We start from the raw sequence: 12,984 nt of genomic DNA, 5'->3' as shown, positions 1-12,984 counted from the left end.
CTGTATTCAATTACCACCGCCTGCATCCAAGATTTCCTTCACTATATCATTTCAAGCTCTGTCGTCTTTTCAAAACACTCTAATCACCTGCCTTACTCACTTCGCGCAACACCACCACTCATCTCCATCCCTTCAGTCTCCGTCTCGCCCCGTCTATTCATACTCCCTTTAATACTCCTCGCCCCAGGCAACACAATCCACAACCCCGCAATAGCAACCAACAACGCCAAAATCACCGGCTGCAAAGTCTTCACCCCCTTCGCTTGAGCAATAGCCCCTACAATGAAAGGAAAGATCGCACCTCCCGACCCCCCAAACGCCGTCGCGAACCCAATAGTTCCCACGTGCAACGATTTCGGCAGCAGTTTAGCTACCAACACAATGGCAGTCGGGAACATCGGACCCATAAACACGCCCATCAACGCAATCGCCACTGCAGACACGACCAGATTCGGCACCAGCCAGAAGATGAGCTCGAGTGCCGCGGCACAGGACAGGTACAAGATGACTGATTTCCACTCTCCCAATTTCGCCGTCAGGAACGAGAGGCCCAGACGACCGACCGTCATACCGGCCCAGAAGCCCGTTGCAGTGGCACCGGACGCAAAGGCGTTGGCGTGCCGGACGTTCGCCATGAAGGTTACGATCCAGCCGCCGAGGGAGATCTCGGCGCCCATGTAGCCGAAGATGAAGAGGGCGAAGATCCAGGTTAGTTTGTTCTTGAGGGCTTCGCGGGTGCGGCCTGTGGAGGAGGAGGAGGAGGGGTCGCGGGGGTTCTCGGCGGCGTAGATGGTGCCGGTTTGGGACCAGAAGGTGGTTGATGAGGTGAGGAGTTCGAGGGTGGATGTTGCTATCTGGTGGTGGTGGTGTTTGCGAGGTTAGGTTGACAAGGGGTGGAGATGACGGTGGGGAGAGAATGCTTACCATGATGTAGTAGAATGAGTACCATCCCAGGCCTCCGGATGAGATTAAGCCTGTTGCTATGAGGGGAGCGACAGTTGCACCTAGGGCATAGCAAGCTTGAAGGACGCCTTGGACTTCATTCGCATTCGCCATGTTTCCTATCCAGGCACACCATGCTGCGTCGATGAGACCGTTGCCAAAGCCTACGAAGATGAACATCACGACTAGGACTGGGTAGGGAGGATGGTTGGCGATGATGATGTAGGAGACGAGATGGCAAGCTGGACCTATGATCGCTACGCCTCTTTGGCCGAGACGGATGTGGACGTGGTTGTTGAGGATTGAGGAGAGGGAGTAGCCGACGAATGGAGAGAGGAAGATTAGAGAGACGACTGTGTAGCTTAGGGTGTAGTATTTTTCGAGCTGTTGGAGGTTAGATTTGACTTTTGGGGAGGAGAATGGGATTTACGTGAGGTACTAAGGCCTAGATATGGTCAGCTCAATTCAGGCTTGGAGTAGAGGGACATACACCATATGATCCATCGTTCATGCCAACAGTGAAGAAAGACCAGAATGTTGCAAACACTCGATACATGTTTATTCGCGGAGAATGCCATGTTTGAAGAGCTTCGACAGCTGTATCTGGAGGAATAGCTTCTTCTCTGAGATCTTCAACATCTGGATGTCCTAGTTTTGGTTCGCTTCTGTTTTCGCTTTGGTGTTCGCCTCCTGAGATTGATGCTCGCTTCTTGTCTGGGAAGTAAGGGGAAGAAGGAGCTTGAAGCTCAATGTCAAATTTGGAGCTACTTGGCTCGGTGAGAGTGAGGGTTGTCATGATCAACGGAAGAAAGAAATGATGAACCTTGGGAGAAAGCACAACGTACATTGACTATGGGACATGTATCCTTTATATCAGAGCGGTGTTTTGTTCGCTCGTCGATCCGCAGAGTGGGGGATGCTGACATAAATTCCAAGTCAATCCCCGCCTCTTTTGGGCTTCGAAACACATGATATGCCGCTCATACGCGGGGTTAGTATTTTGGCTGTATTAGGAAAGAAAGAAGATTTTTTTTTGCGCTTTGCTGAAGAGAGGAAAGTGGCGGGTCGTCCCGTCTATATGACGACATAAAATATTAAAATTATCTTTCTCGAATATCGAAACATCGTGTGTCAATCATGAGGATGATTCAAATCTACATTCCGTTGCAGTTTTCATAAGTGAAGCTCAACAGAACCTTACAAAAGGTTGCAATATATAATTTAACGTTGGACTTCTGTTGAGTCTCTTGGCCGCGCTGCTCGGTAATGCTTCTACTGAGTCACACCGGAACATCGCTTCTTATAATTATTACACTTTTCTTTCCCCTCCATTATCTGCCCCTCATTCCGCCAATATGGCAACAGATTACTCCAAACCTCCACTGGACCTGAAATGGCGATCCCATACCCTCTTCATCATATCCACAGTCGCACTAGGTCTTTTCACAGATCTCTTCCTCTACGGCCTTGTCGTTCCGATCCTTCCATTCATCCTCTCTGACCGCCTCCATGTCCCTCATTCAGAGATCCAGACGTACACTTCGATTTTGCTCGCGTGCTTTGCTGCATCATCTGTCTTATTCTCCCTTCCAATTGGGATCATTGCCGACAGATTGTCAACTCGTCAATTACCTTTTCTTGTGGGATTATTCGCCTTGCTCGCCAGCACTATCCTACTTTACCTGGGTCAAAGCATTGCAATCCTGATTCTAGCTAGAATTCTGCAAGGAATGAGTGCAGCGGTAGTATGGACGATAGGACTAGCAATGGTTATGGATACAGTGGGAAGTGAAAAGTTGGGAGTGACGATTGGAAGTATCTCAGGAATCATCAGTGTCGGTGAATTGGTTGCTCCAGTTCTCGGTGGTGTGGTCTACAAGAAAGCAGGCAGCGGAGCAGTTTTTGGAATGGGTTTTGGACTCCTCGCTATCGATTTTGTTATGCGTTTAGCGATCATTGAAAAGAAGGCTGCGAAAAAGTATGGGTGCGATGAACAGGAAGGAGAGGAGCGGGACGAAGAAGCAGATGAGTCAACGGCTCTTCTCTCGAATGGTTTAACAAAAAATGAAAACCTCGAGGAATGGAAGATTGGGAAAGATCAACCATTTTGGATTCGAAAGTTGCCAATTCTGTATTGTCTCGGAAACAAGCGTCTGCTCACGGCACAACTCGTGGCTTTCATTCAAGCGACCCTCCTTGGAACCTTCGATGCCACAATTCCAACCGAAGCCCAGGATCTGTGGGACTTTGATTCTTTGAAAGCAGGGCTATTGTTTGTTCCTCAGGTCCTTCCATATCTACTTCTAGGTCCGATATGCGGCAAAGGTGTGGACAAGTACGGAGCAAGACTTGCTGCTGGGATTGGACTCGCATACATCACCATACCGCTCATTCTCTTACGAATACCTCAACCAGGCGGCACTGCCGAAATCGTCAAGTACTGTGTCCTCCTCGCTCTTACTGGACTGGGTTTGGCATTGATTTCAGCACCAAGTATCGTCGAAGCCAGCTACGTGATCGAGCAGTATCATAAAGCCAACAAGGACTTCTTTGGCGAAAACGGCCCTTATGCACAGCTATATGCTATCAACTCTATGTGTTTTAGCCTTGGTTTGACCTTTGGTCCACTTTTGGCTGGGTCTCTGAGAGATAGCATTGGATATGGAAACATGAATGCTGTGATTGCTGGGCTGTGTGCAGTTGTCAGTGTATTGAGTTTTATGTTTTTGGGGAAGATACCCAAGGTAGTCGAGAGCTGAATGATGATCGGGAAAGGCGATCATACTCTGGTTTGAGAGTTCGGCTCGAAGAGGGAGTTTACTTTGGGAGCCTTGACTTTGGGTAGACTAGGAAGATCAATTCAACCTGACATCCTTTGTTTGGGATGCTTATGATTGAATGTTGTTAATCCTCGGTTCAAGTCAGATTGAAAGATATTCTCGAGACCGTTCGAGAGACAAACCAGGCTGTTAATCATTGGAAGGACCGACTCGCTTCGCAGCTGTCGCCTATGCTCTCTCCTTTCTTTAACTAACAACGTTGTACCTCTTTGCAATCATCCTCGACAACGTCAATATTCTTTAATCCAGTTGCGAAAAGATTACAGTGCTACTATAGAATCCCATGACAGCAATATTACCACCAGGCTGAATCGGGTAAAGCTCGGACCTCGAACTTCCAGCCAGCCTCGCCTCGCACGAGACCCGATAAGCATCGCGACAACCTCACTTCTTGCAGCCCTCATTCTCCTACAGCCTTCTCCCTATCACCATCTCGAGAATTATGACGACCTCTGCGAAGGATAGCAAGGGTACGCGCCCGGCTACTTCAGTGGTCAAGGTGCTAATAAATGTTCCAGCGGCGCCACCGAGCGACGATGAGTCGACAATCAAAGTTGCGCCCAAGAAGGACAGCAAGGACAAGGACAAGGACAAACCCAATGGCCTCAAGCTGAAGAAAAGCCTGCCCAAGATTGACAAGCCAGGAAATTGGCGCCATGGAAGTGTAGCAGATGGTGAGTCGTCAACGAGCAAATGCGACCGTGGGGCATTTCACTAATACTGCTGCAGACAAGAAGAAAGGCGGTGATACTCCCTCTACAAATTCTGCTGCTGCTTCACCAGGTCCTATTGTGAATCCCGTCGATGATGCCCTCCGAGATTCCTTCTCTTCGGGGAGACCAATGGAGGACAAAAGCGAGACTCTCAAATGCAATACGTGCAAGAAAGCTATCCTCCAGACTGCCTTTGCGAAACATAACAAGGAATGTCAGAAAGCCAAGGCCGAGAAATTGAAGAAAAAGAAGGAGGCCAAAGAAGCTCGAGAGCGAGAGAAGCGGGAAGAGAAGAAAGAGAATGACAAGGACGAGGAAGGCGATACCAAGATGGACGATGACGATGATAATGAAGAAGAGCCATCTCCGGAAAAGAAAGGTCCCGGTGGGTTGAAGAGCGCAAAGAAAAGCGCGGGCAAAAAGGTCGATGTCGACGACTCGAAGAAAGGCAAGAAGCGCAAGGCTGAAGGAGACGCCGAGAAAGGTCCAAAGCAGAAAAAGAAGAAAGAAGAACCTAAGCCGAAGGTTCCTAAGCAGAGAGGTATAACCACCAGATCTATTCCCAAAATCTCCCTGCCATCTACTTCTGTTGTCCCTGTCGCTCCTCAATGACTTTGCGAGAATCGAGCCTTAATATCTAGGCTCTGGCTCGCGGAAAAGGAGAGTTGCGATATCAACACATTTATCGTTTTGTCATCATTTCTGTTATCGCGAGCCGTTTTTGAAATGACGGGCGCAAAAAGTGGTTCAACGTCTGGTTATCTCTTCCAAGCGCTAACGAAGTCCAGGTCCGGTTGATGTTGAGAGGCAGTGTGGTGTTTTGAAGGACGGCGTCGCTTGTGCTCGATCCTTGACCTGCAAAAGCCATTCTATGGGAGCCAAACGTGCTGTTCCAGGACGATCACTGCCATACGACATGTTACTTGCGGCATATCAGAAGAAAAACCAAGCCAAGCAGCAAAGTACGTATCTCCCAAAGTCAATATCAACATCCCTGACCTCTTCGTAGAAGCTGCAATCGATGCCAATGCCCCACTCGAGGATGAAGAAGAAGGCAATGGTCCTGTCGATTCCGATGAAGAATTGACGGCGGTCATGCATGGCCTTTCAAACTGGGAACCCCAACCTGTCGTACCACCCTTGGTCCACGTTCCCATCGAGAAAGAGTATCACCGAAGACGGCTACGAGATCAATTGATGACTGCAACCAATAACGGCACAGTCAACATATTCAAGGTCGTTGGTTATGGAGCACAGAAGCTTCCCCCTGGTCATCCTGGCTTGCAAGAAGAGGGTCCACCCGGTCAAAATGGAGAAGAAACCGCCGAGGGCTTAGGTATCGGAATGGCAAATGTGGCTGCGAGAAGAGCTAGCGGTTTTAACATGCAAATGCCTCCACAACGACGACCTTCAGGCAGTCAGAGATAACACTGTACATTCTTGGACAAGCATACATCATGGGCAAGGGTTGCATGGGAAGGCGTTCATCTCGGGTGGGACGGCATGGATGCTTCGGCTGAAGCTTGGGTCTGGGGCGTCTGGTTCTGTGGCGGCCTCCCGGAGTTCAATCCCTCATAGCCGGCGTGCTGTCAACATATGCCTATAAAATGCGAGGCTTTCCATTCTAGTCGGAATAATTGCTGCAGTGATGTGAAGATCCTCGTGTTTTGGCTCAGTGGCTACTTCCTTTTGTTTGTTTCTTGTCTCGCTCGATCTTTGTTGCAAGTTGCTTGTCTGAGTGATCTCTGATCTGTTCAAGGCAGAAGAAGTTGGGCTCTAGATCTGTGACGCGTGTGTTGAAGCAGACACAAGCTGCAATCTGTTAAGTACTTGGTTTCGTCCGATGTTCTGTTCTCCTTTATTCACAACATGGCTGCCTCTCTATCTTGCATTTAAGCCTGCGAGAAACCCCTAAGAAATGTCCTAGTCAACTATGTCTCATGTTATATCTTCACCTGAGTTCATTGCTGCAAGCATCTGTCTCCCGTCACTAAATGCATGCACACCTGATCACATGTCAAAATTTGGTAATGTTGATTAGGTTGCATTGCTACTTCATTGCGATCAACGCTCAGCTACGGCAAACACTTTGCTTTTTCCTTCGGGCCTGAAATTCATCACTACCCAGCAAACACGATCACCTGCGCCAGAAACTCCATGTAAGTGTCCATCTATCGCCAGCAAAGAAAGAAAAGACAAGCATACACCAGTGTGATTCCACTTCTAAAAGCCATTCCAATTCAGCCAATTGTGGGCATAATCGAAAGTAAGCTGAGCATCGTAGTGGAAGTTCAAACAATGACCACTAGCCAGAGGGGCATAGTACTCATAGTCAGCGTTAGGGTACAAGCTCTTGGTTTCGGCGAGACTCGAATTGTCCCCATTTCCGCAGTTGTATGTTTGCCAGAGCCCAGTAGGAGTTCGAGCAGTGATTGGATCAGGATTGGTACACATGAGGGAATCATGTTGACCTGTATCAAGTTAGTATATGCGTCTGCTTGGCCATGGACAAAGGATGCTCACCAGTGATATCCAAGATCGGATTCACATATCCTGTGGCAACCTCAGGGCCGAATACAAGTGCGGACTCCAGCTCGCCCTCTCCGACTGTTCCACTATTCTCCCAATCGAGGTCGACGAGACCTTGGTCGAAGTAACCTGGATAGTAGAAGCCTAGTTCGAATGCAGTCTTGTTGTCGATTGCAAGATAGCCAGAGTTCAGTGTCGACCACTTCTTGGGATTCACTGTCGACGCTGGAACTACGGCTGGCACGAAGACAGACTCGATGAAGCCGAAGTTGTACTTCGAGGTAAGACCTGTCAGGATAGTTGCGTCGGCATCGTTCGGATCTGAAGTGAGGAGGAGTCCTGTTAGCGAAGAATACAAGTGGGTTGAGGTAGATGCTCGGCTCCCTTCGGTGGAAATGGGGCAATCAAGTACAGGTGAAGACTTACATTTGACAGTCAGACCATTACCCAGGACGGAGCCATAAGAGTGACCAGCATAGACAATCTTGTCGAACTTGCGACTCTTCGAGATTGGAAGATTGCCATTGCGGGCAATGGTAATGATTTGATGGCTGACTTCGACTTGGAGAGGACTCTGAAGGACATTTACAGGATCGGGATCTATAGAGAAGAATGTCAGCCAAATTCACACCACCGTGTTGCTGGCAAGAGCGGGGAATTAAACGCGACTTGAACTCACGATCGGAAAGACCATTGCCAAGACGATCAATGGAAAGAGTTGGATATCCTTGCTTGGAGGCGAAATCGATCCAGCTGTACATGGCGCCATCATACGAAGTTTCTAGGGTTCCATCACCAGACCAGTCTATTGAAGGCGAGTTAGAACCAAGGGGAACAGTGGAAGTCTGATCTCGAACTTACAGTTGCGGGTGTAGGTGATGCCATGGACAAGCACTTGGAGGGTATTTTCACGCGACTCAACGAAGTTCTGGGGCTCACAATAACGCGCAGCGATATTGTAAGTACCAGAGACTTGTTGAAAGGTGATAGGGGTGGTGATGGGAATGATCGCATTGGCTGCAGTGACGGTGACAGGGAACGAGATATCAGTGCATGACGGCGACTGGTTACCAGCGCCTGCAAGAGTCTTGCCGGCGAGGGTAGACGCGACGAGGACGAGAGCGGTCTTCATGATGGACAACATTCTTACTTTGACTTACGCGTCGTGGTTGGGGATTGAAGAAAGAAGGTGTCTGGAGAATGAAGCTTCTTCTAAAGATTGATTTCCTGGGTCCTTTATAGGTCTCCTACATCTTTCATCGGCCGCAAAGTTGTGCTAGTGGCATTGAAGCGATACCGGCCCATCTCAGGGACAAATGTTGGGTTCAGGACAAACATTGAAAGCGAAATTCAAGTGAGCACATTGAATCGTTGTGCCTGCTTAGAAAGCCATGAGACTGACCATCGTGACAATCTAGATTCTATCAATGTTACGCTGTTGGTCAGATCTTACTTTCTAGCTATTGGTCTCCAGCTCTGTGTGGACGGTGTTGTGCCGTAGGCAAGCTGCTCTCTCTTCCTACTGGCTTTGTCGGATTCACCTACCAACAACTTGCTTGCTATTTGGCACTTCTTGTGTAACATCTGGCCTTTTTTACTCTCCATTTAGCTCTGTCTTTTGTGAGGCATCTTTCATCAGGAGGCACAATAAGCCACACTTATTCGAAAGAGCCTCGGGCATGGCTATCTGTCCCAGTCACCGGGGTTGGAGGCACAACATCGACTTTTCAACCAACAGAGACCTCACCATGATGCATCCTTTACTTTATAATTGGATACTCCGTCTAATGTGATCACTGGGCCAGAAGATGTGATTATCATGAAGCAAGTGCACACCGTCGAGGCACACTTCCAGCTTTCAGTCTCTAGAACTTACCACCACTCCACTACACCATCACCTTTAATCTGTATCACCTACGCTGGTCAATTCGTAAATTTACACCAACCATGATCAAGCCTTGGTCTTCAATGCGGCGTACGTAACGGTGCATTACGCAACTGAGCCGCAAACTATCGGTCACACTTTGCAGACCCGCTTAACTCAGTTGGGAATGCCGAGTTCTAGATTTTGTTTTCTTCACCAACATCTGCAACTATGCAAGGAATCTTGATCTAGCGTTCAACTACGATCTACGATACATTTAACTTGGATGCAATAGCTTTCGGGGTTGTCCGAGATGGACATGGCTGCCAGCTAATTGAATTTGATAATCCTGTGCCACCAACAGCACAATTCCAGCACCCTGGTTGACACCACATCCCACATGGCTCTGTCATGTCTCAATTCCCCAACACACCTTGCCCGCAGGATACTTGTATCACGTTGGACGGAACTCGGAATAATTGCCAATTGGCTCGAACACGACTTCAACTCTTTTGATATCATAGGCTCCTTCAAATACGACGACAGAACTTCATGAACTATTCATCACGCTCTCCATCCAGGGATACACTGATGCATTGGCCATTGGATATCCCATGTGCAGTGCTTTGTCAAAAAATCTGTCGATTGTCAGCAAGACCTAGGAAAGGATGAAGTAACCCCGCCTTACCTCGCCTCTTTTGGTGTGCCGTGCTCGAAGAGGAGCATCGAGTCCTCAATTGGCATGAGTCCATCATGTGTTCCCTACTCATGTTTAGACGATATCCAACTCTGATAGGGATGATCACTCACATTGATCAGCAGAAGTCTCGTCGAGGGCTTGTCTAGCAGTCCGGACTCGAGCAAGGAGAACTTCTTCTGTACTCCATTCTTGTAGTCGGCAATGTTCTTGTATCCGTGTTTCAGCGCCATTGCTGGGCTCAGTCTGCACAAATATCAATCCATATTCGTAAGATCACGTGCGAGAATACTCACAGGAAGGGATACTCATGCCCATCCGCCTTCTCAATCCACTCCTTGTCAAAGAACTCATGGACACCAGCTCCCTGCGCGATAGAACCGATCAAGCGATCTTTGTGGGTGTGCGCAATCCTGACAGCGTGATATCCACCAGAGCTCAGCCCCCAAACCAGCACCTTCTTCATGTCGAACCTTCCATTTTTTTCCATCCATGCAAGGACGCTATCCCATAACCTTTCGCTGCTCTCTGGGTCTGAGGGATCGCTTGGGCAATCCGCCGTTCCTGGAATCTCTACCACTACCGCTGCCCATCCTCTGGCGATGAACTCTTCAGTCCTGACGGTGTTATCTGGTCTATAACCATCCAGACCTGTCATCAGCAGAACGGCAGGGACTTTCTCGACTCCCTCTTTCGCTTTCGGCATCCGGATATATGCGGGGATGTCTGCTCGATCTTCTCCTGCCTTGTGCGTATGTGGGATGATGACTTCTGTCACTGGTTGCTCCCAAGTCTTGGCAGCTTTCATATAGACTGCCTTCTGAAGCTCCCATGCTTCCCATTTCGTGTTGTCATTGACAGCCGGGAACGAGCCGATGTAGGGAAAGCGAGCAATGCGGTAAAGGCAGGCTGCTCGAAGGTAGAGCTCACTTGCCTTGACTGGGTTGGTCGAAACGAGTTCATCGCCTTGCTTGGTGAGTGAAGCTGCAATGGGGAAGAACGTTTTTGTGTACTCTGGGCTGGTGCCGTCGTTGATGTTTTTCTTGCAAGGATCAGCTTGAGATGTCCATATAGCTGGAAGATTGTTTCACCTCGATTAACTCCAAGAAAACAGGCTCAAAATCTTCAAATTTTCCGTCATGGAATGGGTATACGCTGATTGTGCACTGTCACAGTTAGATTCACCCTTGGTCACTTCCTGGAATAGTGCCTACAGGAAATCTCCACTTCGTCTCCCAGAGCTGCTTCATCCCCTCGTGATGTGCCATCTTCTTTTCATATGCTTCTTTGCCCATTCTCCAAAGCCTGGCTGGTTTCTCTGGGGAGTAGCCACCACCTTCGTTGCTCACGAAGGTCCTCTTTCCCAGGCCGAGGCCAAGACCATTCCACAATCCCATCATCTTGACGAGTCTGTCGAGTGCTAGTACTTGAGAAACGCTTGAGAAATCAAAGATACAGATTGAGCAGAAGAAACAGAGCGATTGTAGTCAATAGTTTGAAGGAAATGGTAGACGGACTCGAGCAAAAGTACACACCCACCTCAGCCAACGCGCGAGACCCGGGAGGACGCGTTCTATATATTCCAAGAAAAGGTACGATGCGAGGCTGCATGCGGAGTAAACTCACTTCACCTGCACGGACTATCAGAGCCATCGCAAAGAGTTCGGTACTCCGACTGTCTCGGTTGTTGAGTTTTTGTACGTTGCGAGGATGTGAAACCTGTCGGACTTCCCCAAGGTCGTCCGAATTCGGCTTAGCGTCCAAGTCCATGATGAACCTCATCAATCTATTCTAGGATCTGCGAATCGAAATTCTTGTCGAGGAAGAGATAGAGAATGAGGATTTTGTAGCATCTTGAGCAGTCCTCCGCTTGCTTCAAACCGCAAGCCAAATGGGTGAGTTGTGCCAAATTGTCGAGGAACAGTTATGCGAAAGTCCCTCGAGATATGCAAAAGTCTTTTGAAAACGAAACAAAAGTCAATTTTGCTTTAACTCACTTGAGGAGAGTGAGTATATTGAGTATAATACTTGGGTCTTGTATGGGAGTTCACAGCATCTCGACCTGAACCTGACTCCCCTTCCCCAGGAACGACGCAACGGAGAGGAGTCCATCTTCCTTCACCAATATGTCCGCCAGATACGCCAAATGCCGAGCGCGAGGCCATGCATCCGCAGAGCCGCTCACATCCTTCTCATTGAATCCTGCTCGCCCTTTCGCTCATTTCTTCGTGTCCGAACCGCTGTCCACAGTGTCATCCTCTGCCGATGGTCCAAACTTTGCCCACAGCAATTTCGTCCAAGTGATCATTTCCAAGGTCCCAGCAATTGCTAAAAAGGTGAAGACGACAATCTTTACAGTTCTGCTGGCACCGAGGTCTCTGAAGTTGGCGGATGGGAGAGGCTCGTTGTGGTTCGAAGTGTTTTTTTGCGATGATTTGGCTCGTCGTGACTGAAAGTACGCAGGCGGTTTGCGATATGATCTCAAATTCAGGGGTTTTCGCGATAATGTCCTGCGAGTGAGGGCTGAAAATCCCATTTCTACTGCTTCGATGCTTTCTCGGCGATTTCTTCTAAAGAGCACAATGCGATACTGAGGGATTGTGGGCGTTGCTTCATGCTGCTGGCCATCTCTTAAATACTTCGCAGACACCCTGCAGTGACTCCCCTCGGAATACGCGTATCGAAGTGGTACATAATCACTCAAACGTTGGTCCGCTACTCAGGAGTTTGTCATACCTTTTCCTTAAGAAGCCAATCGTCAAAGATTTTGCTTTACAATCTCGAGTCTCACAATTTCGCGATCAACGTCGTCCTGCGCCTTGCTTCTTCAGTCATTTCCACCCTCAAGCTCGACCTCACCCATACCGATGAGCTGAACACTTTGCAAATCACGAGGCCACTCTCCATGCTTAGTCTCGTGCTGTGCCTTGCACGCTTTTCTGCATAGACTTCTTCTTAAGCTCCCCTCTGTCTTTCTGTCTTCCGCCTCATAGTGGAGGCAAGATCAATTCCATGTGCAATCACGTGTCTTCAGTACTTCCAACTGCACCCCTGACGCCCCTTACGCAATTGAAGCTATTGGCTCGGTAGCGAACCGAGATCTGATTCCCACTCGTTTAAGATCTTAAGATCTCTGATATATATTTAAAATACGCGAACAGGCCTCAATCAGGAATCGGTGCAACTTTATCTTCTCCTTTGAGGCATAAGACCGAAGCGACGACAAAATTTGATGACGCTTTCTAATTTTCCACTTCCTTGATGGGCCTTCGTGGACCGAGGACCTGATTTTCTGAGATTTGGTATATGCTTTGATGGCAATTCTATATATCATGGCTTGATGTCCTGCTGAATATGATCTTTCGTGTGAATCCCATCTTGGACGCTACTCCACGCTAC

At 48.6% G+C, this 12,984-nt stretch overlaps 6 protein-coding genes across 6 annotated transcripts; 2 read left to right on the top strand and 4 right to left on the bottom strand.

Moving 5' to 3' along the window:
• Positions 1 to 92: 92 nt before the first annotated feature.
• Positions 93 to 1,738, bottom strand: LY89DRAFT_581420 (MFS transporter-like protein; the record flags this gene model as incomplete). The annotated part of the gene is made up of 4 exons (XM_018209111.1): positions 93 to 854; positions 925 to 1,326; positions 1,373 to 1,387; positions 1,433 to 1,738. The coding sequence occupies 4 exons, from the start codon at positions 1,736 to 1,738 to the stop codon at positions 93 to 95; spliced, it is 1,485 nt and encodes a 494-aa protein (XP_018073953.1).
• Positions 1,739 to 1,971: 233 nt separating this feature from the next.
• On the top strand, positions 1,972 to 3,963 carry LY89DRAFT_496010 (MFS transporter-like protein). The gene has a single exon (XM_018207925.1). The coding sequence runs from the start codon at positions 2,298 to 2,300 to the stop codon at positions 3,699 to 3,701; it is 1,404 nt and encodes a 467-aa protein (XP_018073952.1). The 5' UTR covers positions 1,972 to 2,297; the 3' UTR covers positions 3,702 to 3,963.
• Positions 3,964 to 3,986: 23 nt separating this feature from the next.
• Positions 3,987 to 6,371, top strand: LY89DRAFT_683414 (SCA7-domain-containing protein). Its single transcript, XM_018214697.1, has 5 exons — positions 3,987 to 4,252; positions 4,301 to 4,456; positions 4,512 to 5,036; positions 5,284 to 5,457; positions 5,505 to 6,371. Exons 1-5 carry the CDS (start codon positions 4,225 to 4,227, stop codon positions 5,921 to 5,923), a joined length of 1,302 nt encoding a protein of 433 aa, XP_018073951.1. The 5' UTR covers positions 3,987 to 4,224; the 3' UTR covers positions 5,924 to 6,371.
• Positions 6,372 to 6,718: 347 nt separating this feature from the next.
• Positions 6,719 to 8,156, bottom strand: LY89DRAFT_717068 (uncharacterized protein; the record flags this gene model as incomplete). Its single annotated transcript, XM_018218312.1, has 5 exons — positions 6,719 to 6,966; positions 7,019 to 7,345; positions 7,451 to 7,624; positions 7,704 to 7,829; positions 7,886 to 8,156. The coding sequence occupies 5 exons, from the start codon at positions 8,154 to 8,156 to the stop codon at positions 6,719 to 6,721; spliced, it is 1,146 nt and encodes a 381-aa protein (XP_018073950.1).
• A 1,282-nt stretch (positions 8,157 to 9,438) lies between these two features.
• Positions 9,439 to 10,880, bottom strand: LY89DRAFT_696054 (alpha/beta-hydrolase; the record flags this gene model as incomplete). The annotated part of the gene is made up of 6 exons (XM_018216800.1): positions 9,439 to 9,526; positions 9,577 to 9,650; positions 9,699 to 9,831; positions 9,882 to 10,627; positions 10,677 to 10,751; positions 10,800 to 10,880. The coding sequence occupies 6 exons, from the start codon at positions 10,878 to 10,880 to the stop codon at positions 9,439 to 9,441; spliced, it is 1,197 nt and encodes a 398-aa protein (XP_018073949.1).
• Positions 10,881 to 11,351: 471 nt separating this feature from the next.
• LY89DRAFT_717066 (uncharacterized protein) lies at positions 11,352 to 12,180 on the bottom strand. Its single transcript, XM_018218311.1, has one exon. It carries the CDS (start codon positions 12,119 to 12,121, stop codon positions 11,804 to 11,806), a length of 318 nt encoding a protein of 105 aa, XP_018073948.1. The 5' UTR covers positions 12,122 to 12,180; the 3' UTR covers positions 11,352 to 11,803.
• Between the last annotated feature and the right edge of the window lie 804 nt (positions 12,181 to 12,984).

The sequence above is a fragment of the Mollisia scopiformis genome (assembly GCF_001500285.1).
Source record: "Mollisia scopiformis unplaced genomic scaffold LY89scaffold_8, whole genome shotgun sequence".
NCBI classification, from domain to species: Eukaryota; Fungi; Ascomycota; class Leotiomycetes; order Helotiales; family Mollisiaceae; genus Mollisia; species Mollisia scopiformis.
This window is presented reverse-complemented; position numbering and strand designations above follow the sequence as displayed.